The sequence below is a fragment of the Nerophis lumbriciformis genome, linkage group LG01 (assembly GCF_033978685.3).
Source record: "Nerophis lumbriciformis linkage group LG01, RoL_Nlum_v2.1, whole genome shotgun sequence".
In the NCBI taxonomy this organism is placed as follows: domain Eukaryota; kingdom Metazoa; phylum Chordata; class Actinopteri; order Syngnathiformes; family Syngnathidae; genus Nerophis; species Nerophis lumbriciformis.
The window spans coordinates 5,605,914-5,633,175 of NC_084548.2; the positions used below are offsets into that span (position 1 = coordinate 5,605,914).

The following is a 27,262-nucleotide window of genomic DNA, read 5'->3' on the forward strand; positions in this document are numbered from 1 at the left end:
TATAGTCCGAAAAATACGGTAAGTATATTCTCACTAATAACAAGCGCACTTTTCTTGGTAGAAAAAAAAGAGACCTTTTTGCTCAATATGTTGAAAAATATTCTTAAATGAAGTAAATGCTAGTGCCATTATCTTGACATAATGATATGCGCTCGGTATTACATTTCTTGAAACCAGCAAATTTACACAAATCTTACACTCTGTGTTTTTTATAAATTTTGATTTCTATTTACTGTTTTAATTGGTTTTTCCCTTTAAAATCGTTTATAATCATATTTATTTTTATATTGGTTTTATATTGGTTTTATATTTATTTATTTTTTGTTTTTATTCAGTCATTGGTGGAGCTAAGGATAATATTTGAATATTGTTTTTAATATTATTTTTAATATTGTTTTTAATATTGTTTTTAATATTGTTGTGCAGCACTTTGGAAACATGTTTGTTGTTAAAATGTGCTATATAAATAAAGTGGATTGTATTGGATTGGAAAAACTAATTTATTGTTCTTAATGGAAAGGCAACAAGGCAACCGCTTGTTACTCTCGGGGTCTCCTAGCCGCTCAGGCAAATCATATTGTCTAAAAATGCATTTTTCCATGGATAACATGACATCATCGCGCCAAGTGCGTGCTCTTTCAGTCAATTAGTGCACATATATAGAGCCCGGCCCCCGGCCAAATTTTGTTTTATTGTAATTTTGAAGAATTTATCTGAATGTGCATGAACTATTTCTGTTCAAAATTGTTTGAAATGTTAAATGTTTAAATATTAACTGTCACTTTACTGCACTGTGCCAACTGTACTACTATATGAGTACATATTTTCTATTGTTTCATTGAAAATAAAACAGCAAAATCCATTTGGCTGTCATCTGTTTTAATTATGAGACACATTTGTGTCAAAATCATGATTATGTATTTTTTCATGCTTGAAATAAGAAATTATTACTTTAAAAAAGTAGTTTTATACTTGTGAGTGTTGATGACACAGCTTTGCAACACTTGATATTCTAGTTTCAAGCATGTTTTACTCAATATAGGTCATCAAATCTCAGCAACAAGCTGTAACATCATATTGAGATCATTTAGGACAAAAACCCTTAAAACAAGTAAAACACTAACATAAAATCTGCTTAGTGAGAAGAAATATCTTATCAGACAGAAAATAAGCAAATATCACCCTTATTTGAGATATTTCATCTTACTTAGATTTCAGTATTTACAGTGTAAGTCTTGAACTATAGAAAGTATTTCAATGGTTGAAATCTGCGCTTTTGGGTGTTATAGGAGTTATTACAGTAATCTACGGCACAGCAGCTCAGCCCCCAAACAGATGCGGAAGCAAATTTTTACAACAAATGTCTGCATAAAAGTGATAATATTTTATTTGCATTCGTATTTTGCTGTTTGTTACATTGTTGTTGTGTTTTGCTTGATCGTAACAGAGACACAACTATGGAGGGGCTGGTCTGAGAAGTAAAAGATGTTGTTTATATTCAGTGTTTTATTGTTCATAGTTAATATTGTAAATCCCACTTTCTTTATTTTCATGTACATTTTTAGGTGACCCATTCAGTAAAAAACTGTAAAATTCCATTCCGTTTTTTTTTAGGTGGTCTGTCATAACTTTTGTAGAATTCTATCGGACATTGTGACTTTTGGTATTGGTGTTCCTGGAAAAAAAAGGGATCCAAACACACCTTTTTTACAGCTAAATGTGTACATATAATTTATACACACATACACATCAGCCCCCCCCCCCGGACACTTTTTTTCTTTCAATATGGCCTTTCAAGTCAAAATATTTGCCCAGGTCTGGCCTAAATGCGTTCCCTCATTCCAGATGGCTGCTGTTGATGGTGCAGTTAGACTAAGTGCATGTTGCTAGTGGTAATAGTTGTGATTTAGTTCATTTCAAACTTAACAAAGTTACAGTAAAGTGCTGTACATCACGATTCAAAATGTCCGAAAAGGAGTAGGAAGAAGCAGAACTTCCTTTGTGGGATGGTCAACACATATCTACATATCGTTCATCATTAATATGGCAGGTTTCCAGAAAGAAACAGCAATTAATGGTCTCTGTGTGAAAACTTGGATTTTTAACTCATTCATTTTTATTTTTTTAATTATTATTATTTTATTTTTATTTTATTTTTTTTGTCCAGCTTCTCAGGCAAATCATATAGTAGATGTCGATGCCCATATCGGCTGTTCAGATTTACTTTACAAAGTGTAGGATACTTCACTTGTTGCCTTATTTGTATTTGACTTTATTAAAATGTATTTATATTATCATTTGGTGCAGCCGGGCCGGAGCAGGAGGGGATAGAAAGAGAAGAAAAGGAAGACAGAGGGAGAAATTGTAGGGACAAGAGGGGGATAAAACAGAGAGACAAAAACAACAACAACAATAGAGCAACATCAGCAAATAGGACATGTACAAATATGATGGTAAAAGTCATAGCAAAGAAGCAGTTAGCGAAATAAATAATAATACAGAAATGACAATGAGCATTATTACACTACAAATGGAGCAATACAAATACCAATACAAATAGTGCTATTGATAATGAACGATACCAATAATTTACCTTCGAATGCAACAGTACATATACTAGAGATGCGCGGTTTGCGGACACAACCGCGGAGTCCGCGGATAAACCGCGGGTCGGGCGGGTAAAAATAGATTTTAAACAGATGCGGGCGGTTGGCGTTTGAATTCGGAAATATATATACATAGTTAAATGTTGTTACCCACATACGAAAAACGAGCAGCACTCTTTGAAACAGTCAATTGTTCATCAGGCACCGCGTCCCAGCAACAAGTGGCGCAAGTGAGCGCTCCTTCAGCGCAGAGGCCAGGCACTCTCGCATGAATCCTGGCACTGTAGATGCCATTTTATTCCTGCATAGTGCTAACAAAAAAAAAAGTAAGTAGACATACGGTTGGATATGTTAAACGAATTAGTCTACGTTACCTATAGGCTATACCAAATAAGCCCATGTCTAACCTATATTGAGTTCGGTCAGCTAAATAATTTTGATGGTTACGTGTTGTTTGGGCGCACTACAATGCAAAGGAATTAAGGCAATTGCGTTGTTTATTGTGTTTTTTTTCTATTCGAGAAATACTACTATGTGTGAATAATCATTTGGCCTCGCTTTCAAGTGAAGCGCATCTCCGATTGGCGACAATGTAAAAATATTTTTAGCCTGCTTTGTTTGTCGCGACTGTCTATTTTCATTATAATTCAAGTTTGATGATGATGATGATGATGACTTGTTTTGGAAAGTCTTGACAAGCCAAATTTTCTTGTTCTATTGGCAGATAATTTAGGTTAGGGTTAGGGTTAGGGTTAGGGTTAGGGTTAGGGTTAGGGTTAGAGGGTTAGGGTTAGGGTTAGGGTTAGGGTTAGGGTTAGTGTTAGGGTTAGGGTTAGGGTTAGGGTTAGGGTTAGGGTTAGGGCTAGGGTTAGGGTTAGAGGGTTAGGGTTAGGGTTAGAAGGTTAGGGTTAGGGTTAGGGTTAGGGTTAGGGTTAGGGTTAGGGTTAGGGTTAGGGGTTAGGGTTAGAGTTAGGGTTAGGGTTAGGGGCTAGGTTTAGGGTTAGGGTTAGGGTTAGGGTTAGGGTTAGGGTTAGGGTTAGGGTTAGGGTTAGAGGGTTAGGGTTAGGGTTAGGGTTAGGGTTAGGGTTAGAGGGTTAGGGTTAGGGTTAGGGTTAGGGTTAGGGTTAGGGTTAGGGTTAGGGTTAGGGTTAGGGTTTGGGTTAGAGGGTTAGGGTTAGGGTTAGGGTTAGGGGTTAGGGTTAGGGTTAGGGGGTTAGGGTTAGGGTTAGGGTTAGGGTTAGGGTTAGGGTTAGGGTTAAAAATCAGGACTTTGACAAAAATGTGTCTTATAATTAAAACAGATGACAGCCAAATGGACTTTGCTGTTATATTTTCGATGAAACAATAGAAAACACGTACTCATATAGTAGTACAGTTGGCACAGTACAGTAAACTGACAGTTAATATTTAAACATTTAACATGTGACATTTCTAACAATTTTGAACAGAAATAGTTCATGCACACTCAGATAAATTCTTCAAAATTACAATTAAAAACATTTTGGCCGGGGGCCGGGCTGTATATATGCACACTAATTGACTGAAAGAGCACGCACTTGACGCGATGATGTCATGTTATCCATGGAAAAATGCATTTTTAGACAATATGATTTGCCTGAGCGGCTAGGAGACCCCGAGAGTAACAAGCGGTTGCCTTGTTGCCTTTCCATTAAGAACAATAAATTAGTTTTTAGTATAAGTTTGCTGGTTTCAAGACATGTAAAGCCGAGCACATATCATTATGTCAAGATAATGGCACTAGCATTTACTTCACTTAGGAATATTATTCAACATATTGAGCAAAAAGGACTCTTTTTTTTTTCTACCAAGAAAAGTGCACTTGTTATTAGTGAGAATATACTTATTTTTAGGGATGTCCGATAATGGCATTTTGCCCATATCCGACATTCCGATATTGTCCAACTCTTTAATTACCGATACCGATATCAACCGATATATACAGTCGTGGAATTAACACATTATTATGCCTAATTTGGACCACCAGGTATGGTGAAGATAAGGTACTTTTTGGAAAAATTAATAAAATAAGATCAATAAATTAAAAACATTTTCTTGAATAAAAAAGAAAGTAAAATAATATAAAAACAGTTACATAGAAACTAGTAATTAATGAAAATTAGTCAAATTAACTGTTAAAGGTTAGTACTATTAGTGGACCAGCAGCACGCAGACTGCATTGATATATATTGATATACATACTTGCCAACCCTCCCGGATTTTCCGGGAGACTCCCGAAATTCAGCGCCTCTCCCGAAAACCTCCCGGGACAAATTTTCTCCCGAAAATCTCCCGAAATTCAGGCGGAGCTGGAGGCCACGCCCCCTCCAGCTCCATGCGGACCTGAGTCCGCTTTCCCACAATATAAAGAACGTCTACAGTAAAGCAGTCCGTCTGCCGTAAACAGCAATGTTGTGACACTCTTAAACAGGACAATACTGCCATCTAGTGCATTTGATGAAAGCACTTTTGTGCGTGCCACACAGCAATGCATCATCAGAGAGGGTGTTCAGCATGGTTAGAAAGATAGCGACAGAGAATAGAACAAGGATGGACAATTCAACCCTTAACTCAACAATGAGTAGATGAGTGTTATGTGTGTGTATATGTGCAAATAAATGAACACTGAAATTCAAGTATTTCTTTTATTATATATATATATATATATATATATATATATATATATATATAGCTAGAATTCACTGAAAGTCAATTATTTCTTTTATATATATATATATATATATATATATATATATGTATATATATATATGAAATACTTGCCTTGGTTAATTCTAGCTGTTAATATACTCCTCCCCTCTTAACCACGCCCCCAACCACGCCCCCACCACAACCACGCCCCCCGCACCCACCCCCCACCCCCACCTCCCGAAATTGGAGGTCTCAAGGTTGGCAAGTATGTTGATATATAATGTAAGAACCAGAATATTAATAACAGAAAGAAACAACCCTTTTGTGTGAATGAGTGTCGAATGAGTGTAAATGGGGGAGGGAGGTTTTTTTGGGTTGGTGCACTAATTGTAAGTGTATCTTGTGTTTTTTATGTTGATTTAATAAAAAAAAACAAAAAAAAAACGATACCGATAATAAAAAAAACGATACCGATAATTTCCAATATTACATTTTAACGCATTTATCGGACATCTCTACTTATTTTAAGGTATTTTTGTTTCATTGAATTTTTTTACTTGACAAGCCAAATGTTCTTGCTCTATTGGCAAATAATTTTGCTTAGTTCAAATAAAATACCCCTCATTTTTGTATTGTTTTTTTCTTGTTTTTGAACACTGACTTTTTGCAGTGTATAGTTCAAGACTTACGGCCATTAGAAAACATCCCTGCACAATCATAATGGCAGCTACACTTTCCATCTTAAAGATAAAAAAATATAAAAAAAATGATTTGGGCCTTAATTTGCCCAGGTCTGCTCTCAAAGGACAAAGACATGAACCAGCATGAGCGGTGCTGCGGTTCAGGCCGGTGGAAAAAGGAGGAGGTACCGCAGGGTGAGGAGGAGTGGTCTTAGGGGCGGACCCTGGAGGGCCTAAAAGGTTTATATAGTTTGGCGGCTTCCCCTCGTTCTGCCTTGTGTCTGTGACTTCCCATTTCAGCCATCCCAGCCCGTGCCTCTCTGTCTCTCTCTTCAAGAGCGTCTCCAGCCACAATGCAAACCTCCAAGCAACAAAAGACCTACTCGGTGCGCACCTCCACCTCAGGCAGAGGCCCCGTCACGGGCTATGCCTACAAGGCCCACAGCATCCACGGCGGGGGCGGCAGGTCCTGCATCGACCTCTCATCCGTCGATCGCAAAGGGCTGGGATCCGGAATGGGAATGGGCCAAGGAGCCGGGGGCTTCTCCGGCAGCATCCAGGTGAGCGGCGGCGGCGGCGGCGGCAACACCTGCATCACGGGCAACGAGAAGTTCGCCATGCAGAACCTCAACGACCGCCTGTCCAACTACCTGGACACGGTCAGGAGCCTGGAGCAGGCCAACCAGAATCTGGAGATTAAGATCAAGGAGGCCGTGGCCAAGAGCGGACCCGACTTCAGAGACTACAGCAAGTACCAGGCCATCCTCGATGACCTGAGGAGGAAGGTGAGTGTGCTTCACGTGGAGGTCATAGGTCAAATATATGAATGAAAACCAAAGTCATCATACATGATTCCAGCAAGCCAGGGTTAATAATCGGCAATGAATACCTAACAGAGAGAGTGGACTGGACTCCGGTGGGTCCATGCCCCCCCCCTCCACCCCTGTTCCTCTGTGGGGCCAGCTACTAGGGGGGGGGGGGCTGGACCGGAAACGGTAGAAAGGAGGAATGTTGTATGGTGAGGGGGTCAAAGAGGCAGGAAAATAGTAAACAAAACAAACGAAAGCACTATTCCCCCCCCATTTCACTTTATATACAGTATTTGGTTATATTGCACAAATAAATTGTTAATAAGAAAAATAGTACTTTATTAAAAAAATAATAACAATAGCAAATAATATTTCAAAACAATAACATATCATATTAAAAAAAACATTTAAAAACAATGGTACATAATAATACATTAGGTCAGACCTGGGCAAATTAAGGCCCAAATCTAGCCCGCCAGACATTCCCCAAAAAATGTTTTAGATCTTTAAGATGTAAATTGTAGCTGCCATTATGATATGCAGTCATGTTTTCTAATGACCCTAAGTCTTCAACTATACTAAGTATTTCAATGGTTGGAATCTGCACTTATGGATGATATACCAGTTACTATGGTAATCTAATTAGTTACTATGGTCATCTACATCAGTGGTTCTCAACCTTTTTGTCAGTGATGTAACCCCCTGCAAATTTTTTTATTAATTCAAGTACCCCCTAATCAGAGCAAAGCATTTTTGGTTGGGAAAAAAAATAGATAAAGAAGTAAAATACAGCACTACGTCATCAGTTTCTGATTCATTAAATTGTATAACAGTGCAAAATATTGCTCATTTGTAGTGGTCTTTCTTGAACTATTTGGGAAAAAAAAGATAGGTTTTTATTTATATTTATAAAGGATTTTTGAATTGTTGCTATTTTTAGAATATTAAAAACAAAAATCTCACGTACCCCTTGGCATACCTTCAAGTACCCCCGGGGGTACGCGTACCTCCATTTGAGAACCACTGATCTACATCACAGCAGCTCAGACGAGGCACCAAGCAGTGTGGGCGGGGAGCATTTCCACAGATTTTCACAACAAAGTTCTAAAGCTTAGTGATGTATAGAATAGAATAGAATAGAAAGTACTTTATTGATCCCTGGGGGAAATTCAGTAAATATCAGATATATCAGATTGTTGGTGGGTTTATGTTGTACCCTTCGCGTTCATATTTCACTGTTTGTTGCATTTTTGTCGCGTTTCACTTGATTGTAAAATATGTCGCTCGAAAAGGGGGTGTGACTTTCGTATTTTGTCAATATTCAGTGTTTTATCGTTCATAGAAAAATTAAAAATTCCATTACGTTTCTTAAGGCGGTCTGTCATAACGTTTTTAGCATTCAATCAGACATTGTTGTGAGGTTTTGTATTAGTGTTCATAAAAATAGATATACCGGCCCTCAGACACATTTTTTTCTCTAAATGTGGCCCCCGAGTCAAAATAATTGCCCAGGCCTGCATTAGGTTGTAAAATAATAATAGATCAAAATATTACATAACTGTAAAAAATATATATCTGGGGAGAAAAAATAGTGTCTTATATCAGGGGTGTACAAAGTGCGGCCCGCGGGCCATTTTGGACATGCAGCTAATTTTTATATTGGCCCCTGACATGTTCTGAAAAATGTATATATTTATTATTAATTTTGTATATTATCAGCAACTGTTTTTTTTAAATTATTTTTAGCATATTTAATGTGCAAAATGTAACAACGTGGCTGTCCCCGGTATTAATTGATTTTTCAGTATGCTGCCCTCGGTGGAGAGAGTCTGAACAACTCTGTTCCATCCATCCATTTTTTCTACCGCTTGTCCCTTTCGGGTTCGTGCGGGGGATGCCAGAGCCTATCTCAGCTGCATACGGGCAGAAGGCGGGGTACACCAATTTAGTGTTGCCAATCAACATATCTCTGTTTTATATTCTAATTATTTTATTGTAACTTTTGAACTTCCAGCCATCCATTTTTTACCGCTTGTCCCTTTTGGGGTGGCGGGGCTGGAGCCTGTTAATAGATATATATTTTTTTTTTTTTTTTTTTCTTTTTAATGTGTGTATTTACATTTTAATCAAGTGAGAAAACTGTAGTTTCACTGGGCTTTTTTTTTTCAAAAAATAAATTTGATAGATTAATAAATTTAAAACAATATTATTCATTACTGAGATTACACAAATAGTATTTTTATTTTATTTTAAATATAACAAAAAATAATAATTACAATACTAACTTAGATTCATATAGTACTTTTTAAAAACTATTTTAGTTTAATATATACAGCATATATAGATACTGTATAAGGGGAGTTAAAAAAGTTTATGGAGGGTATATTATTTTATTTAATAATGTATACTTTTCAATCAATCTATCAATCAATGTTTATTTATATAGCCCTAAATCACAAGTGTCTCAAAGGGCTGCACAAGCCACAACGACATCCTCGGTTCAGAGCCCACATAAGGGCAAGGAAAAACTCACAACCCAGTGGGACGTCGATGTGAATGACTATGAGAAACCTTGGAGAGGACCCCCCCCCTTCTAGGGGAGACAGGATGCAATGGACGTCGAGTGGGTCTAATATAATAGTGTGAAAGTCCAGTCCATAGTGGATCTAACATAATAGTGTGAGAGTCCAGTCCATAGTGGATCTAACATAATAGTGTGAAAGTTCAGTCCATAGTGGATCTAACATAATAGTGTGAGAGTCCAGTCCATAGTGGATCTAACATAATAGTGAGAGTCCAGTCCATAGTGGATCTAACATAATAGTGAGAGTCCAGTCCATAGTGGATCTAACATAATAGTGTGAGAGTCCAGTCCATAGTGGATCTAACATAATAGTGAGAGTCCAGTCCATAGTGGATCTAACATAATAGTGTGAGAGTCCAGTCCATAGTGGATCTAACATAATAGTGAGAGTCCAGTCCATAGTGGATCTAACATAATAGTGAGAGTCCAGTCCATAGTGGATCTAACATAATAGTGTGAGAGTCCAGTCCATAGTGGATCTAACATAATAGTGTGAGAATCCAGTCCATAGTGGATCTAACATAATAGTGAGAATCCAGTCCATAGTGGATCTAACATAATAGTGTGAGAGTCCAGTCCATAGTGGATCTAACATAATAGTGTGAGAGTCCAGTCCATAGTGGATCTAACATAATAAAGTTAAAGTTAAAGTTAAAGTACCAATGATTGTAATAGTGAGAGTTCAGTCCATAGAATCCCAAAACTTAAAGGAAAGGGTGTTTTTTGACAAGTATTTTACACAATGATATAGAAATAATTATTACATTTGTTGAACGCAATGAGAAAGACAACATGTTCCTTTAGTTCTTGATAGTCCTAAAAACATGAGAAGGCCGATGGTGCCAATTTTCCTGTTGGTGGGATTACAAACGGCTTCTTCCACCCCCATGGGAGAATACACACACTCTTACGTCAGCAACAACGAGACCGCCAATGAGAAGTCAACTATCACCCATGCAAACATGACCGAGCCCACACACACACACACACACACACACACCCACACACACACACCCACACACACACCCTGACCTCCATCACCACCATCCTCATGCAAATCCCATGCCCCCATCCTGTTCACTAAATATTATGTTTGTCAGCAGACACGACAGCAGTTGACTCTGTGGCAGCCTCTCATTGGCTCTTGGATGTCGCTTTCCTTTATCTATTGTACACTTCCCAAAAGTAAACAGTGCCAACCATATGTCAACCAAATGTACACACAGTTAGCTTGCGAATTTTACCAACGGGACTTTAGTAAAACTAATGCATCTGTTTTTGTACCTTTTAATCTTTGGCAAATTGTACTCCAAATTGTGTTCTGTTCTGTTATGAACATTACATCATCACACCCAAGACAATGGACACATACACACACACAGACACACCCCTTCCCCCACCCCACGCCTTCACCACCGCTTGTTTCCCTTCGGGGTGATGGACGGCTGGCAGCGCTCCATAGCAGCAGTTGACCTCCAGGGTCCCAAACCCGCCTCTGTGTTGCGAGTAGTCGTGATTAAAAGTAACATGTTTATGTGCGCATGGCATGGAGGTTTTTTCCCACTCCAGACTAGGCCCCCTTAGGAGCCCAGTCTAGATTGTATTTTTTTACTCATCTTTTTCCCCAGCGTTTTACCTTTTTCCCATCTTTTAAGGGGCGCCTTATGGCCACCCATCAGCGTTCCTGTTCTATAACCCTGTACACTGTTTGTTTGTCTAATCTTGAACGGGTTTGTGCTGAAAACATAGTTTAGTTGTACTTGTGCAATGACAATAAAGTCCTATCCTAAAATGTGTAGATATTGGCATCCCAGTAGTTACAGTTGATGGGTTGGCTGTGAATCTTTTCTTTGGGCACCACACTATTCGATTTGATTCGATTCTTGCGGGTAACGATTCGATTCAGAATCGATTCTATACTTTTGTCAAAACATTAAGTGCCAGTTCTATGATTAAGTACATTCCTCCATAAAATCGATAACCAGCTCTGATAAATGTCTATAGTTAAAGTTAAAGTTAAAGTACCAATGATTGTCACGCACACACACTAGGTGTGGCGAAATTATTCTCTGCATTTGACCCATCACCCTTGATCACCCCCTCGGAGGTGAGGGGAGCGGTGAGCAGCAGCGGTGACCGCGCCCGGGAATCATTTTTGTTGATTCAACCCCCAATTCCAACCCTTGATGCTGATTACTTAAGAGAAAACTGGCTTCGTTTGATAAAATTCTACCCAAACCGGACAGATTTATTTAAAAAATATATATATATATATTTTTTTAAATTTAAACAATTTTTGATTTTATCAATATCGATTTTTGGGAAATTAAAATCGATTTTTTTGTATTTATTTTTTTTACAAATAGGAATTGCGATTAATTCAAAAAGTTTTTGTTTTTTTACACCCCTGTACATGCAATAGATTCATTTTAAAAAAAACACATTTTCAATCAACCCAAAAACTACACACTCTCATGACAGACACACAATCCTATAAAATGTGTTCAACAATAGTCTTTGTTTGTTTTCTGAATTATTATTGTATTTCTTGAAAATGGTTGGCTAGAATAATCGTGCTATATTACTCATATATACTGTACCCCCAGCTAGTTAGCTTAGCTCAGTTTAGCGTAAAGACAACCAGAAAGGTAGCCTATAATTTCGTGGGAGTGGTACGGTAGAGAAGGGATTCATTTGGCCCCATTCCTGGGTGGATCTGCTGAAAATGATGGAAAGCGCCACTCTACATAGCAACTGATGCTGTGGTCAAAGTTGGAATTGCCACAAAACACATTTGAAGGATATTCAACATTCTACTGCCATCTGGTGGCAAAAGTGGATAGCCTCCCCCCCCCCTCCCCAATTTGTCACGTTTCATGTGTCAGGTAAACTGCAACAAACTGGGACATATGAATCCCCCTTCTACTCTACAACAAACGAAAACAAAACAAAGCACACCAAATATTAAAGATCCAAAATGACACAATTTAAATGTAACATTTTATGGATTGGCATTAGCATTGGCGAGCCGATTTAAGCAAAACCATTTCTATGTCGTCTTTACGAGCTAACTGGCTAATAGCTTTTGCTGAAGGAACAGTTTGGATCATGCCAACAAGCTGCTCAGTGGCCTAGTGGTTAGAGTGTCCGCCCTGAGATCGGTAGGTCGTGAGTTCAAACCCCGGTTGGGTCATACCAAAGACTATAAAAGTGCGACCCATTACCTTGGAATTGGGGTTTAAATCACCAAAAATGATTCCCGAGCGTGGCCACCGCTGCTGCTCACTGCTCCCCAAGGGGATGGGTCAAATGCAGAGGGTAATTTCACCACACCTAGTGTGTGTGACTATCAGTGGTACTTTAACTTTAAGCTAATATGTACGAAATAAAACCTTTTTTTTTAGCAAACTGTCAGGTTCAAACACCGAACTATCTATTAAACGAGACAAGAAGCAAGGAATCAGGTAGAGACAGAGTTCAATTTAGCTCAGGAGGAGAAACGTTTGGGGCTGCACACTCAGTTACAGTCTCCCACCACCCTCTAAGGTACAGCCCCACGCCCTCTTCTATTTATTCAAGAGTTCCCTAGTTAACATCACTGAGGCTGGTCACACATATCATGCAAAGCTGCTCCAGTACGCACAATACGTGACGGAATGTGCTGGGGGCCTTGTGATTGCCTTGTCTCTGCTTGGTCTGCGTGCTGTCGTCTTATCTTTGTTGAGGTACTTGAAGTCATTGGCTGTTAGCGGGCGAAAACAAAGAAAACATCTTGCGGCAAGGCCACCCCTCATATGCCGTGGAAGATAACAAGTTGTGTGGCCTTGCACGAAGCAGAAAAGAGCACAATAGATAATAACTATAGCAACGGCCTTTTAAGCATAAGAGTTGTGTGATAACTTATATATAATTATTCTAACACAAACTCAATATGTCGGGGGAGGGTTGCTATTTGTGACATTTTTAATTAGCTTGTGGCAGCTTGTCGGGATAAGATTAAAGGGGAAAAAAACATAGAGCAAAAAGGGACAACGTAAAGAGAAAAAGCTGAAATTGTAACGCGTATGATTAAACTTTCAACCAGATACTAATAACTAATAATTAATAACAAAACGTCATCCTTACATTTTTCAGCATATGGTCCTCGGTGGATGTCAGGTTCAAACACTGATGACATCTATTAAACAAGACAAGAGGCATGGAATTAAACAGAGACAGAATTCAATTTGGACTCAATATGTTGAGGAGAGTCGCCCGGACATTGTATCCTACAATCTCCAGCACGCTCTGCCACAAGATAGCACTCGTCCTTCTTTATTTGACTTTCTCCCCCCACCTGACCACAGCTGCTTTCAGAGGGAAGTGGGTCATAAACAGTGTTGCCTTTGGTTACCAAACAGTTCAAAAGAAGAAGTCGTACAATAGTTCAAAAAGAGTTCCATGGAAGGAGATCTTGCCCCAAGTGGAGGAGTTCAAGTACCTCGGAGTCTTGTTCACGAGTGGGGGAAGAGTGGATCGTGAGATCGACAGGCGGATCGGTGCGGCGTCTTCAGTAATGCGGACGCTGTATCGATCCGTTGTGGTGAAGAAGGAGCTGAGCCGGAAGGCAAAGCTCTCGATTTACCGGTCGATCTACGTTCCCATCCTCACCTATGGTCATGAGCTTTGGGTCATGACCAAAAGGACAAGATCACGGGTACAAGCGGCCGAAATGAGTTTCCTCCGCCGAGTGGCGGGGCTCTCCCTTAGAGATAGGGTGAGAAGCTCTGTCATTCGGGGGGAGTTCAAAGTAAAGCCGCTGCTCCTCCACATCGAGAGGAGCCAGATGAGGTGGTTCGGGCATCTGGTCAGGATGCCACCCAAACGCCTCCCTAGGGAGGTGTTTCGGGCACGTCCGACCGGTAGGAGGCCACGGGGAAGACCCAGGACACGTTGGGAAGACTTTGTCTCCCGGCTGGCCTGGGAACGCCTCGGGATCCCCCGGGAGGAGCTGGACGAAGTGGCTGGGGAGAGGGAAGTCTGGGCTTCCCTGCTTAAGCTGCTGCCCCCGCGACCCGACCTCGGATAAGCGGAAGAAGATGGATGGATGGATGGAGTTCCATAAAATAGTTCAAAAAGAGTTCGTAAAATTCTTCAAAAAGAGTTCGTCTGGAAATTGGGCAGATTCTTGGTTCTCTCTGCTTTGAAGTCCTCGGGCCTTCTGTTGATTACCATACATGAAAGAACACAGGAACACCATCTTGCTTCCTCCTCCTACGCGGTGGAGTTTTACGAGCCTTACTCTTGGTAGGTTTCAAAAGACAGCCTTTTGTCTTCTTGTCAGGAACACAATGTAATACAAAGTTTTTGTCATAATCTACAAACAATTATTCTAACAGTGGACATCCCTAAAATAAACAATACTTCAAATGACAAACACCAATGTTGTGAATGACAGGACTATTATAAATGTAAGCAGATGGTACTCTATTCTTAACCTGGGCATCAGAATCCGATCTGAATACGATCGCTCTTTTGTCAACCCATTGCAGGTGTTCGATGCCACCATGGACAACGCCCGCCTGATCCTCAACATTGACAACGCTCGCCTGGCGGCCGATGACTTCAGAGTCAAGTGAGGCGCTTTTGTTTGCTACAACCTGAACGCAACCTGAAGCCAAACAGCTGCAGGCACGCCCTGTTCTGACTGTTCACACATGACCATTATTGTTTGTCACCTCTGCATTATTGACGGAGGCTACGCTGCTTAATTGCTACTGACCTTCCGGTATAACCAGTCGGCCTTGGCCTGCTCTGTTTCAGATTTGAGTCCGAGCTGGCCATCCGCCAATCCGTGGAGGCCGATATCGTTGGTCTGAGGAAGGTGATCGATGACACCAACATGAGCCGTATGAACCTCGAGAGCGAAATCGAAACCCTGAAGGAGGAGCTGATTCATCTCAAGAAGAACCACGATAATGTGAGCACAACCGCAGACTCAAGTTGGACTTGTGTCTTTCCCAGCGCGGACTTTCTTCTGGCCTGATTAGCTCGAATGATCACATTAGTTAGAGGCTATAGAGCAGTGGTTCTTAACCTGGGTTCAATGGAACCCTAGGGGTTCGGTGAGTCGGGCTCAGGGGTTCGGCGGAGGTCAAGACACACCCGACTCATTGTGTAAATAAAAACTCTACCTCTACCACAGACTATGGACAATACTCAACATTACCCTGGTGCCTCGACCCAGATCAGTTTGGTCGACTTTCAAAACAAAATCTGCAAGACATATCAATTATTTTTGAAATAACACCCTGCTTGTGAATAGCGCAACACAAATCAAACAGAGGGTGTCTCAGAACAGATCCCTGGGGATCTTATAAGTCTCTTTCACATACTAGTCACCACCAGTTCCTCTAGAACAGTGGTTCTTAACCTGGGTTCAATGGAACCCTAGGGGTTCGGTGAGTCGGGCTCAGGGGTTCGGCGGAAGTCAAGACACACCCGACTCATCGTGTAAATAAAAACTTCTCCCTATCGGCGTATTACGGATACGGCAACAGCAGAAGTCAGACTGATTTGCAGGTGTGTAATTTGTTGTGAGTTTATGGCCTGTGTTGGTTTTGTTCTTTGAACAAGGTGATGTTCATGCACGCTTCATTTTGTGCACCAGTAAAAAAAACATGGTAACACTTTAGTATGGGGAACATATTCACCATTAATTAGTTGCTTATTAACATGCAAATTAGTAACATATTGGCTCTTAACTAGTCATTATTAAGTACGTATTAATGCCTTATTCGGCATGGCCTTATTATAACCCTAACCCTCTAACCCTGGCCCTAACCCTCTAACCCAGGGGTGCTCATTACGACGATCGCGATCTACCGGTCGATCTCGGAGGGTGTGTCAGTCGATCACCAGCCAGGCATTAAAAAAATAGTCCTAAAAATGAGCGATCATAAATCATCACTATGACGTCACTTTCGTCACTTGATTGACATTCACGGCACCCGAGGGTCTTCTGAGATGACGCTGGCTGCTGCCAGCTCATTAAAATTACCGACTGGAAGGCGAGAAACACTTTATTTCAACAGACTCTGGCGCCGTACCTGTCGTCAAAACTCCAAAGACCGACTGCACAGTTGCACAATAAAAGCTCTGCTTCATCCTGCCTGCGCTACCAAAATAAGAGTCTCAGAAAGCTGGCGTGCACAAGCTAGCAAGCTACGGAGTTTGCCGACAATGCATTTCTTGTAAAGTGTATACAAAGTAGTACGGAAGCTGGACAAATAAGATGCCAAAAACCAACCACTTTCATGTGGTATTGGACAGAAAGGAGGACTTTTTTTTCTCCTCCATTCGAAAATGCGGACTTTATCAGCACCACTGTCTGATTCCTATCACTGCAAGTCATCAGAATCAGGTAATACACCAACTTATATTCTTGTCTTCATGAAAGAAAGGAATCTATATGTGTTAAACATGCTTGTATTATCTTTAACCACCTTTACGTTGTTAACAATATTAACTATATGTGTTAAACATGCTTGTATTATCTTTAACCACCTTTAAGTTGTTAACAATATTAACTATTTGTGTTAAACATGCTTGTATTATTTTTAACCACCTTTAACTTGTTAACAATATTAACTATATGTGTTAAACATGCTTGCATTATCTTTAAACACCTTTAACTTGTTAACAATATTAACTATATGTGTTAAACATACTTGTATTATCATTAAACACCTTTAATGTATTAACAATATTAACTATATGTGTTAAACATGCTTGCATTATCATTAAGCACCTTTAACTTGTTAACAAAAACATATATTTCATAAATAAGTAAATATAAATTATATATATGAATGAGGTAGATCCTGACGACTTGATCAATTGAAAAGTAGCTCGCCTGCAGAAAAAGTGTGAGCACCCCTGCTCTAACCCTAACCCTAACCGAATAACTCTAAATTAAGTCTTTGTTACTTAGAATATGTTCCCCATACTAAAGGGTTACCAAAAACATATAACTTTGTCTTGAATTTGAAAAAAAACATTTTTATTTTTCTCGAAAGAAAGGTTCGGTGAATGCGCATATGAAACTAGTGGGGTTCGGTACCTCCAACAAGGTTAAGAACCACTGCTATAGAGCCATTTGTTACTTTGCCATGCATATGTTGGGGGCCAACGTTGAGATATACAGTACCGGACAAAAGTTTGCACTCATCTTCTCCTCATTCAATGCGTTTTCTTTATTTTCGTGACTATTTACATTGTAGATTGTCACTGAAGGCATCCAAACTGTTGATTGAACGACTGATTACTGCTTTGCACACTCTTGGCATTCTCTCGATGAGCTTCAAGCACAACTCCATCCATCCATCTTCTTCCACTTATCCGAGGTCGGGTCGCGGGGGCAGCAGCCTAAGCAGGGAAGCCCAGACTTCCCTCTCCCCAGCCACTTCGTCCAGCTCTTCCCAGTGGATCCCAAGGCGTTCCCAGGCCAGCCGGGAGACATAGTCTTCCCAACGTGTCCTGGGTCTTCCCCGTGTCCTCCTACCGGTCGGACGTGCCCTAAACACCTCCCGAGGGAGGCGATCGGGTGGCATCCTGACCAGATGCCATCTCCGGGTTGGGGAGGAGACCCTGCCCCAAGTGGAGGAGTTCAAGTACCTCGGAGTCTTGTTCACGAGTGAGGGAAGAGTGGATCGTGAGATCGACAGGCGGATCGGTGTGGCGTCTTCAGTAATGCGGACGCTGTATCGATCCGTTGTGGTGAAGGAGGAGCTGAGCCGGAAGGCAAAGCTCTCAATTTACCGGTCGATCTACGTTCCCATCCTCACCTATGGTCATGAGCTTTGGGTTATGACCAAAAGGACAAGATCACGGGTACAAGCGGCCGAAATGAGTTTCCTCCGCCGGGTGGCGGGGCTCTCCCTTAGAGATAGGGTGAGAAGCTCTGTCATCCGGGGGGAGCTCAAAGTAAAGCCCCTGCTCCTCCACATCGAGAGGAGCCAGATGAGGTGGTTCGGGCATCTGGTCAGGATGCCACCCGAATGCCTCCCTAGGGAGGTGTTTAGGGCACGTCCGACCGGTAGGAGGCCGCGGGGAAGACCCAGAACACGTTGGGAAGACTATGTCTCCCGGCTGGCCTGGGAACGCCTCGGGGTCCCACAGGAAGAGCTGGACGAAGTGGCTGGGGAGAGGGAAGTCTGGGCTTCCCTGCTTAGGCTGCGACCTCGGATAAGCGGAAGAAGATGGATGGATGGTATGTCCAAACCTTTGGCCTGTACTGTACATTTTTTAAGACATCACCTTTATGCCCGACAAAGGTCTTTTATTGTGTCTCGTTCAGGAAATTCTTTCTTCTGGCCTGTGATTGGCCAAAACAATTTTTCGGTTAAAGGCTCCGGTGCCCCCCTGTTGCTTTGGTATGCACTTGGCACCCTCCAAGTGTTTTTTCATTCGGATTATTTTATGGGTAGAGCGGCCGTGCCAGCATCTCGAAGGTTCCAGGTTCGATTCCCGCTTCTGCCTTCCTAGTCACCGCCATGGTGTCCTTGGGCTTCACCCACCTGCCCCCAGTGCCGCCCACACTGGTTTAAATGTAGCTTATAGATGTCGATAATGAGTTTCGCTATGTAAAACGCTTTGAGTCACTAGAAAAAACGCGACATATGATTAATTTGACTTCATTTTCTTCTGGCCTCTGATTGGCTGTAACTAATTTATGGTTCGTTTTTTGTGTTGCCATGACATATTCTTTATCGGTTTGCATGAGATTGTAGCACAAAAACGCTGCTCCTGACACGTTCAAGTGTTGTAGGAAACAATACTGAAACATCTGTATATGATTTGTTTTCCTTCTTGTTTTGTTGAGCTGTTTAGTAACACTAATCCGATCCATATTTGGCCACGCAGACAAGGTCAAAGAACATAAATCCAGAAGCTCCAGACAGTTTTACTGCACATACCTCGACAAAGCACGTGATCACGTTTGAAAGAAACCAGGATCTCGACGTGCTTTCACGACAACCCTCTTTCTTTATTTTTTTTCCAGGAAGTATTGATGCTTCGTAACCAGATCGCCCAGTCAGGAGTCCACGTAGATGTGGATGCTCCTAAAGGACAGGACCTCGCTCAGATCATGGCGGAGATAAGGGCCAAGTATGAGAAGATGGCACTGAAGAACCAGGAGGAGCTAAAAGCATGGCATGAATCTCAGGTAAAGTGTCCGCCAGAAGTTAAAACCCGGCATGAGGTCTTTGAATGAGTTTGAAGAAGTAGTTTCCTGATTCCAGATGACAGAAGTGCAGACCGAGGTCAGCGTTAACACAGAGGCCCTGAAAAGTTCCCAGACAGAGTTGAACGACCTGCGCAGACAGTTTCAAACCCTGGAGATCGAGCTGGAGTCCCAGAGGAGCTTGGTGAGCAGCTCTTCGTCAACACGCACTTAACACCATGCTTATCTCAACACCCTGATACGCCTCACTCAGCACCCTCACTCGGGCTTTGTTGGCATAAGCTTCACACACGGCTGACCCGTCGCTATGGTGCCGTCATCAGCCGGCTGGCTTCACAGTTGTTAACCCCTTCACTCCCACTTTGGCAGAAATCATCCCTGGAAGGCACGCTGAGGGACACAGAGATGCGCTACAACATGGAAGTCGAGTCCTTGAACTCCGTCATCCTGAGCCTGGAGGCTGAACTCACGCAGCTTCGTAACAGCATCCAACTGCAGACCCAGGACTACGAATCTCTGCTCAACCTAAAGATGAAGCTGGAGGCTGAGATCGCCACCTACAGAAGGCTGCTGGACGGCGGAGACTTCAAGTGTGTAGATTTCTGATCCACTTTAGCAGTAGGACCAAATATGATATTTGATGAGTTTATTCTCTCTGTTTAGGCTCCAGGATGCTCTTGAGGACCAGAAAACAGTGAAGACCAAGGTGATGACGGTGACACAGACCCTTGTGGACGGCAAGGTGGTCTCCTCCTCCACAGAGACCAAAAACCTTTGAAGACCAGAAACCGCAACCTTCGCAGCAACCATAGCAAAAAAAATCTAGTTCGGTAAAAAGCTGATCTTTTGCTCCAATTGACTTGCGGCTTTTTAGTAAAACAGCAACTAACCATTAGACTCTAAAACCCCGCGCAGTGATTTGCTTGACTGCTTAATTAAACGACTCCTCCGCAGGCTGACTGTATGCAAAACTGGACCAGAAGAAAACTAACATGATCTTTTTTATTTATTTCATCAAAGACGTTCTGCTATTTATGTTTGCGTGCTGGCCTGCAGATGTCTGCTAACCTTCAAAGGCCAGCTGATGGATGTTTTTAGAAAATTTCAATGCAATACAAGAGCCATTTTACTGTAAACCGTCACTTGTCGCTTGTTGTGACATCCTCAGTTTTCTTTCTGTCCAGTTATGTCTGTCTCTCTGTCCAACTGTGAGGTTCTGACATATCAATAAAGTTCATTCCAGGATATGGTCTGTGCACGTTGTTGTTTTACATACCGCAACATTAATAGGAACACCTTATAACCAGGTGTAATTAGAAAAATGAAGGTTACAAGTAATTCATCAGTAAATGCAGCCCATGGTTTTAATAATGCATTCATTTGAATAGTGTAAACGCTAACAATTTAGTTTCGTCTATAAAACAGGTGTCAAACTCAAGCCCCTGGGGCCAGATGTGACCCGCCACTTCATTTTTTTGGCCCTCAAAAGCCTGGAAATAATATGTAACAATAAAGTACTGTACATTTTCTTACAAAATTATTATTTATTATTTATTATTTTTTTCTTTGTATTTTGGCAGAAAATAAATATGTACTCAATGTAATCTCAAGTTATGTTAACTTAAATATTGTGTAATTATGCAAAGCTATGACATCAAACATTCAAACCATTTTTTTTAAATAGAAATAAATACTAATGATAATGATTTTTATTTTTTTTTATTTTTTTTTTTAATTGACATCCAGCATCAGACATTCATATCCATTGCATCATATTCACATAAATCATATATCTATTGTCTGCCCTAAATGTCAAAATATTTTTGTTTATATCTCATCCATACCACCCCCCCAAAAAAAAGAAAGAAACAACAAAAAAACAAAGTAATATCTACAAATACATCGATTAAATAAACAGACAAAAATATAAATAAATAAATAAGGAAATAATAATACATTAATAATAATAATAATCAGAAATAAAATAAAATATAAACAGATACATATATATATATATATATATATATATATATATATATATATATATATATATATATATATATATATATATATATATCAGTGACGTGCAGTCACTAGAGGCAGGTGAGGCGGGGCCTCACCTGCCATCATGAAATGAAAAAAAATGTAAAAAGAAAAAAAAAAAAATTAAATTGCTATATGTATCCAGTGATTATACTATAAAGTTATTTTCCATTTAACTTCACCAGTTTTAGATTATTTTTATTCAAAATCGATGAATTTTCACATTTGCCGCTCAAATACTGAGAAGAGACGGTGCGGTGAATAGCAGCCAGTTGAGGCACGTCACTCAGTGCCTCAACATGGACGGACTCGGCTAACTGCTGGCCTGCTGTGCAGTGAGACTGTATTGCTATATGAATTATATTATACATTTCCATAGTTTAGTTAGCTGAGGTATATAATGTACAGTGTATTTTGTCAACAACTGTATGTGTGTAGGGCTTCACGGTGGCAGAGGGGTTAGTGCATCTGCCTCACAATACGAAGGTCCTGAGTAGTCTTGGGTTCAATCCCGGGCTCGGGATCTTTCTGTGTGGAGTTTGCATGTTCTCCCCGTGACTGCGTGGGTTCCCTCCGGGTACTCCGGCTTCTTCCCACTTCCAAAGACATGCACCTGGGGATAAGTTGATTGGCAACACTAAATTGGCCCTAGTGTGTGAATGTGAGTGTGAATGTTGTCTGTCTATCTGTGTTGGCCCTGCGATGAGGTGGCGACTTGTCCAGGGTGTACCCCGCCTTCCGCCCGATTGTAGCTGAGATAGGCTCCAGCGCCCCCCGCGACCCCAAAGGGAATAAGCGGTAGAAAATGGATGGATGGATGGATGTATGTGTGTAACGTATTTCTTGTGCTGAGCGATCATAAAACGGCTGCAAAAGACACACTGGCTGAGGCTCCAGTAATCCCGCCTCCTGCACCCTCGCCGTAGAATTGTTATATCAACTAAAACCCACACTTAAACTTTCCACGTGCAAGATTGAATCTATTTAAAAAAGTTATTTCATAAGAAGCCAAAAAGTGCAAAAACAATAATGTTGGTGTTGGAGGAGTTGTGAATGACTGCAGGGCCACAACATTAGGTACACCTGCAGACTGCAAGTGTACCCAATTCACAACTCCTCCAACACGAACATTATTGTTTTTGCACTTTTTGGCTTCTTATTAAATAACTTTTGTAACCTATTTTCATGGGCTTTCCTCTTTGTGATGTTAAGTTCCTGTTATGCGCTGTTATACAGTATATGCCTTGAGCTCTTATTTTGAAGGCGCTAAGAGCGGAAGTGATGACACGGAGTGGAGCGTAGGTTTTTGAAAGAAGGTAAATAAAGTGGTTCTTGTGTAAACTGGAGCCTCCGTGTTTGTTATTTTGTAGTTTCATACAGAATAGGCGACATTTATAAACCCTCGCTAACACTTTTTTAAATAGATTCAATCTTGCACGTGGAAAGTTGAAGTGAGGGCTTTAGTTGCGGCACATGGACTTTATTTATAAGTAAAGGTAAGACCATAATAACGTTTTTTTTATTAAATGTGCTTTTTTTGTGTGCTACAGTTTGTATGTGTAAAGTTAAAGTTAAGTTAAAGTACCAATGATTGTCACACACACACTAGGTGTAATGAAATTTGTCGTCTGCATTTGACCCATGCCCTTGTTCACCCCCTGGGAGGTGAGGGGAGCAGTGGGCAGCAGCGGCGCCGCGCCTGGGAATAATTTTTGGTGATTTAACCCCCAATTCCAACCCTTGATGCTGAGTGCCAAGCAGGGAAGAATGCTGGTATGAGCTTTTAAACATAATAAGAATAAGATACTCTTTAGGGTTCATATGTTTGTAAAAAACAGTACTTTTTGTACTGTAATAAACTGTGGTGCCGTTTTTGCATTTACAGTAATACACAGAAAAATCTACAGTTACTGATTTGTGGTTAAAAAAAAAAAAAGCTCAGGTGCCACTGTTTTCTACTGCCTCTGTAGTGTGTGACACTTTGTTTATTACTCTCTGTGTAGCTTCCTTTTGTAGAACAGTCTCTGTGGCTTCTTTTTGTAAAACATCTTGAATCCTGCTGCCCTTGTGGCGTTCTTTTAATTCATTAATTGTACCAAATGTGTCTTTGCAACATCTACAACTTCCTCTTAGTTTCACTTTCCTTTCCCTTTGATAAGCAGGTGTGATAAAAAAAAAATTGAAAAGCGTTGCGTAAAAGCGACTAATGTACAGACCGGTGAGTGTGCATCAATCTTTAGCATCTTTGCAATATAATTGTATCTTCCATTATGATAACAAATATTCCGTATAAAGTTCAGTCGGTAACATAATTAGTGTTGACTGTTGGCATCACTGTGGGTGTTCCTCGCACAAAGTCTGCATAAAATGGTTAAAGGTGAAAAAGCAATATAGATAAGAGAGGTGTGATAAGAGGGATAAACTGTACCTATATAAGACACCAAGACTCTTGCACGGTCTCTACTCTCAGAACTAAATCCCTCTGCCTTGAAAGCAACACTTCTCTCTCTGTTCTCTATCAAACTTTGGCCATGGAGACCCAGTTGAGAAGCAATTTCGCTAAATTCATGGAACCTCACGGGCTATACAAGTCATACTCGCACAGTGTCTCTGGCGAGGCAGGCGGTGAAGACACCAGGATCTCCGTGTCATCCAGAGGCAGGGTCTCGAACATGTACGACTATCGAAACAGCTACGCTTTGGAGGACTTTGGAGGACTGCTGGCCATCGGGAACGAGAAAGTTGCGATGAAGCATCTGAATGACCGCCTGGCCAGCTACATGGAGACCGTGAGGTCTCTGGAGAAGGCCAACAGCAGCCTGGAGATCAAAATCCGGGAGACGATCGAGAGAAGGGGCCCAATGGAAGGGAGTGACTACAGCAAGTACAATGCCGCCGTTGGAGATCTAAGAGCCAAGGTAAAACCACTTATCTTGTATGGTATGGGTGTAGTAGTTCACATTGTACAAGCTGAAATTCTTTCATACTGCATCATAGCGTCTTCCAGTATTGTATATGTTACAATTATAACTGTATTTGCTTTAAAACGGAATAGCCCTTAATTGACCTTGCTACATAATCTGTTACAGCATCTCATATCAGCTTTCAAAGCAATTCATGCTTGTATTTAGTCTTTTACACTATTTTCATGACAAACAGCCCGCCGAGTCATACCAAAGTCTATAAAAATGGGCTTTCCATCAAGGGTTGGAATTGGGGGTTATCAAGGGTGATGGGTCAAAATGCAGAGAATAATTTCGCCACACCTAGTGTGTGTGTGACAATCATTGGTACTTTAACTTTAACTTTAACCTTGTCCTTTTTTTAGCTACTCTGTTTAGCCCAAGTTTTGCTTCTGCCACTTCCTTGACTTTGCAATTGGTTGTTGTCAAAGTGAAACGTCTAGATTCTCAGCACCAGTGCCGAAGAAGTACTCTGTCCTTGCTTTCAGATTTTTGCCATAATCAAGGGGAATACACGACTTGCCATTAACCTAGACAACGCCAAACAGGCCGCGGACGATTTTCGGATCAAGTGAGTGACAGATCTGGAAGAGAACGGTCTTACTTTTCCTGAGATTCCTGGTTTTTATTTTTCGCTCAATAGGATGCACTACGAGTTGGCCATGCGTCAGACCGTGGAAAGTGATACTGCAAGACTCCGTAAGATACTGGACGACACCAACCTGGGTCGCATGTACTTGGAGAGCGAGATCGAGACATTGAACGCAGAGCTGATCACCCTCAGGAAGACCCATAAGGAGGTAAGGGTTTCGTAGCACTGCATCACAATCCAACCATCCAAACATAACCATTTTCAGTGTTTGTTCGACTCTATGCAGAGGACAAGCTTTTGCTCCGGAAATCACTCCCTGTTTGTTTCCCCTCCTACAGGAAGTTGCTGAATTGCGTGTCAAGATCACTCAGGCCGGAGTCTTTGTGGATGTCGACGCCCCTAAAGGCCAAGATCTGGCAAGGATAATGGACGAGATGAGGGAGAAGTACGAGAAGATCATGGTGAAGAATAAGCAAGAGGCTAAAGAGTGGCACGAGTCACAGGTAGTGGCCAAGTGATTAGTTGGGCGTGGCAGTTTGTGAAGTGTATCAGTGTGAACACTTCAATATTGTGTGCAGATGACAGAGGTGAAGGTCAGAGTGACGGAGAGTACCACAGCCCTGAAAGAAGCCTCCACGATGGTTTCTGTAACCAAGAAGAAGTTTCAGACATTGGACATTGAACTGCAGTCACAAATAAGCCTGGTAGCAGCTTTTGCCCTGTCTTTCTTCTGTAATAAAGCAAAAACCAATGCATCAATCGAATAATCAAACCCCTTTTTTCACCTGTTCAACAGATAGAGTGCCTGAAGGCCAATTTAAGAGACATGCAAATGCGCAGCAGCATGGAGATGGAGAAGTACAATGTGATCCTGGTGAGCCTACAGGAGCAGCTCGCTAATCTCCGTAATGACATTTTTGAAGACGCAAGACAGTACCAGGTCCTCCTCGACATCAAGGTCAAACTGGAGGCTGAGATCATGGAATACAGGAGATTGCTGGGCGGAGAGTGAGTAGGAGATACTATGACAATGACCCTCAAAAATCGAAGCTTGGAATAGTGCAGAGAAGCACATGACAACTGATTTCTGTCGTTTTCATTTCACCAGGATTGAGGTCGTCGACAAAAAGAAGATCGTCCAGACCCAAGTGTTGACGGTCACTCAGACTCTGGTGGACGGCAAAGTAGTGTCCGAGAGCAGGGACGTCCAATCCAATCAAGAAGAGTTGACTGCATAGAAACAGAAAGAAAACATGCGAAACTAAAATAAAATAACCTACACCAAGTTTTGTTTTGGGGTGAATTTATTGAAGCAAACATTACGCTGTCATGATCCGTGCCCCGGATCATGTTTTTTTTAGTTATGTTCTGTTAGTTTTGGACTCCCTTAGTTCATACTTGCCAACCCTCCCGGATTTTCCGGGACACTCCCGAAATTCAGCGCCTCTCCCGAAAACCTCCCGGGACAAATTTTCTCCCGAAAATCTCCCGAAATTCAGGCACACAATATAAACAACGTACCTGCCCAATCATGTTATAACTGTAGAATGATCAAGGGCGAGTTCTTGGTTTCTTATGTGGGTTTATTGTTAGGCAGTTTCATTTACGTCCTCCCAGCGCGGCAACAACACACAACAACAGCAGTCACGTTTTGTCTACCGTAAAGCAGTTCGTCTGCCGTAAACAGCAATGTTGTGACACTCTTAAACAGTACAATACTGCCATCTAGTGCATTTGATGAAAGCACGTTTTGCGTGCCACACAGCATTGCATCATCAGTGAGGGTGTTCAGCATGGTTAGAAAAATAGTGACAAATAGAACAAGGATGGACAATTCAACCCTTAACTCAACAATGAGTAGATGAGTGTTTTGTGTGTGTGTATATGTGTAAATAAATGAACACTGAAATTCAAGTATTTCTTATATATATATATATATATATATATATATATATATATATATATATATATATATATATATATATATATGAAATACTTGACTTGGTGAATCCTAGCTGTAAATATACTCCTCCCCTCTAAACCACGCCCCCGCCCGTTTTTGTAAAAGCTTTACATAAGTGCTTGTCAGTTCC

General features: G+C 41.1%; 2 protein-coding genes across 2 annotated transcripts; both read left to right on the plus strand.

Moving 5' to 3' along the window:
- Positions 1–6,236: 6,236 nt before the first annotated feature.
- Positions 6,237–20,816, plus strand: LOC133615401 (keratin, type I cytoskeletal 18-like). The gene is made up of 7 exons (XM_061973973.1): positions 6,237–6,738; positions 14,878–14,960; positions 15,149–15,305; positions 19,389–19,553; positions 19,630–19,755; positions 19,941–20,161; positions 20,235–20,816. Exons 1-7 carry the CDS (start codon positions 6,307–6,309, stop codon positions 20,347–20,349), a joined length of 1,299 nt encoding a protein of 432 aa, XP_061829957.1. The 5' UTR covers positions 6,237–6,306; the 3' UTR covers positions 20,350–20,816.
- Positions 20,817–24,145: 3,329 nt separating this feature from the next.
- On the plus strand, positions 24,146–26,407 carry LOC133614789 (keratin, type I cytoskeletal 18-like). The gene is made up of 7 exons (XM_061973041.1): positions 24,146–24,532; positions 25,066–25,148; positions 25,221–25,377; positions 25,508–25,672; positions 25,748–25,873; positions 25,966–26,177; positions 26,278–26,407. Exons 1-7 carry the CDS (start codon positions 24,146–24,148, stop codon positions 26,405–26,407), a joined length of 1,260 nt encoding a protein of 419 aa, XP_061829025.1.
- The last annotated feature ends 855 nt before the right edge of the window (positions 26,408–27,262 follow it).

What these genes read in the sequence shown, in the direction of transcription:
- LOC133614789 (XM_061973041.1), top strand. Translation starts at nt 24,146, where the DNA reads ATGGAGACCCAGTTGAGAAGCAATTTCGCTAAATTCATGGAACCTCAC. An exon ending in TGCAGTCACAAATAAGCCTG is followed by an intron (nt 25,874 to 25,965) that starts GTAGCAGCTTTT and finishes CCTGTTCAACAG; the next exon opens with ATAGAGTGCCTGAAGGCCAA. An exon ending in AGGAGATTGCTGGGCGGAGA is followed by an intron (nt 26,178 to 26,277) that starts GTGAGTAGGAGA and finishes TCATTTCACCAG; the next exon opens with GATTGAGGTCGTCGACAAAA.
- LOC133615401 (XM_061973973.1), top strand. Translation starts at nt 6,307, where the DNA reads ATGCAAACCTCCAAGCAACAAAAGACCTACTCGGTGCGCACCTCCACC. An exon ending in TGGAGTCCCAGAGGAGCTTG is followed by an intron (nt 19,756 to 19,940) that starts GTGAGCAGCTCT and finishes CCACTTTGGCAG; the next exon opens with AAATCATCCCTGGAAGGCAC. An exon ending in CTGGACGGCGGAGACTTCAA is followed by an intron (nt 20,162 to 20,234) that starts GTGTGTAGATTT and finishes CTCTCTGTTTAG; the next exon opens with GCTCCAGGATGCTCTTGAGG.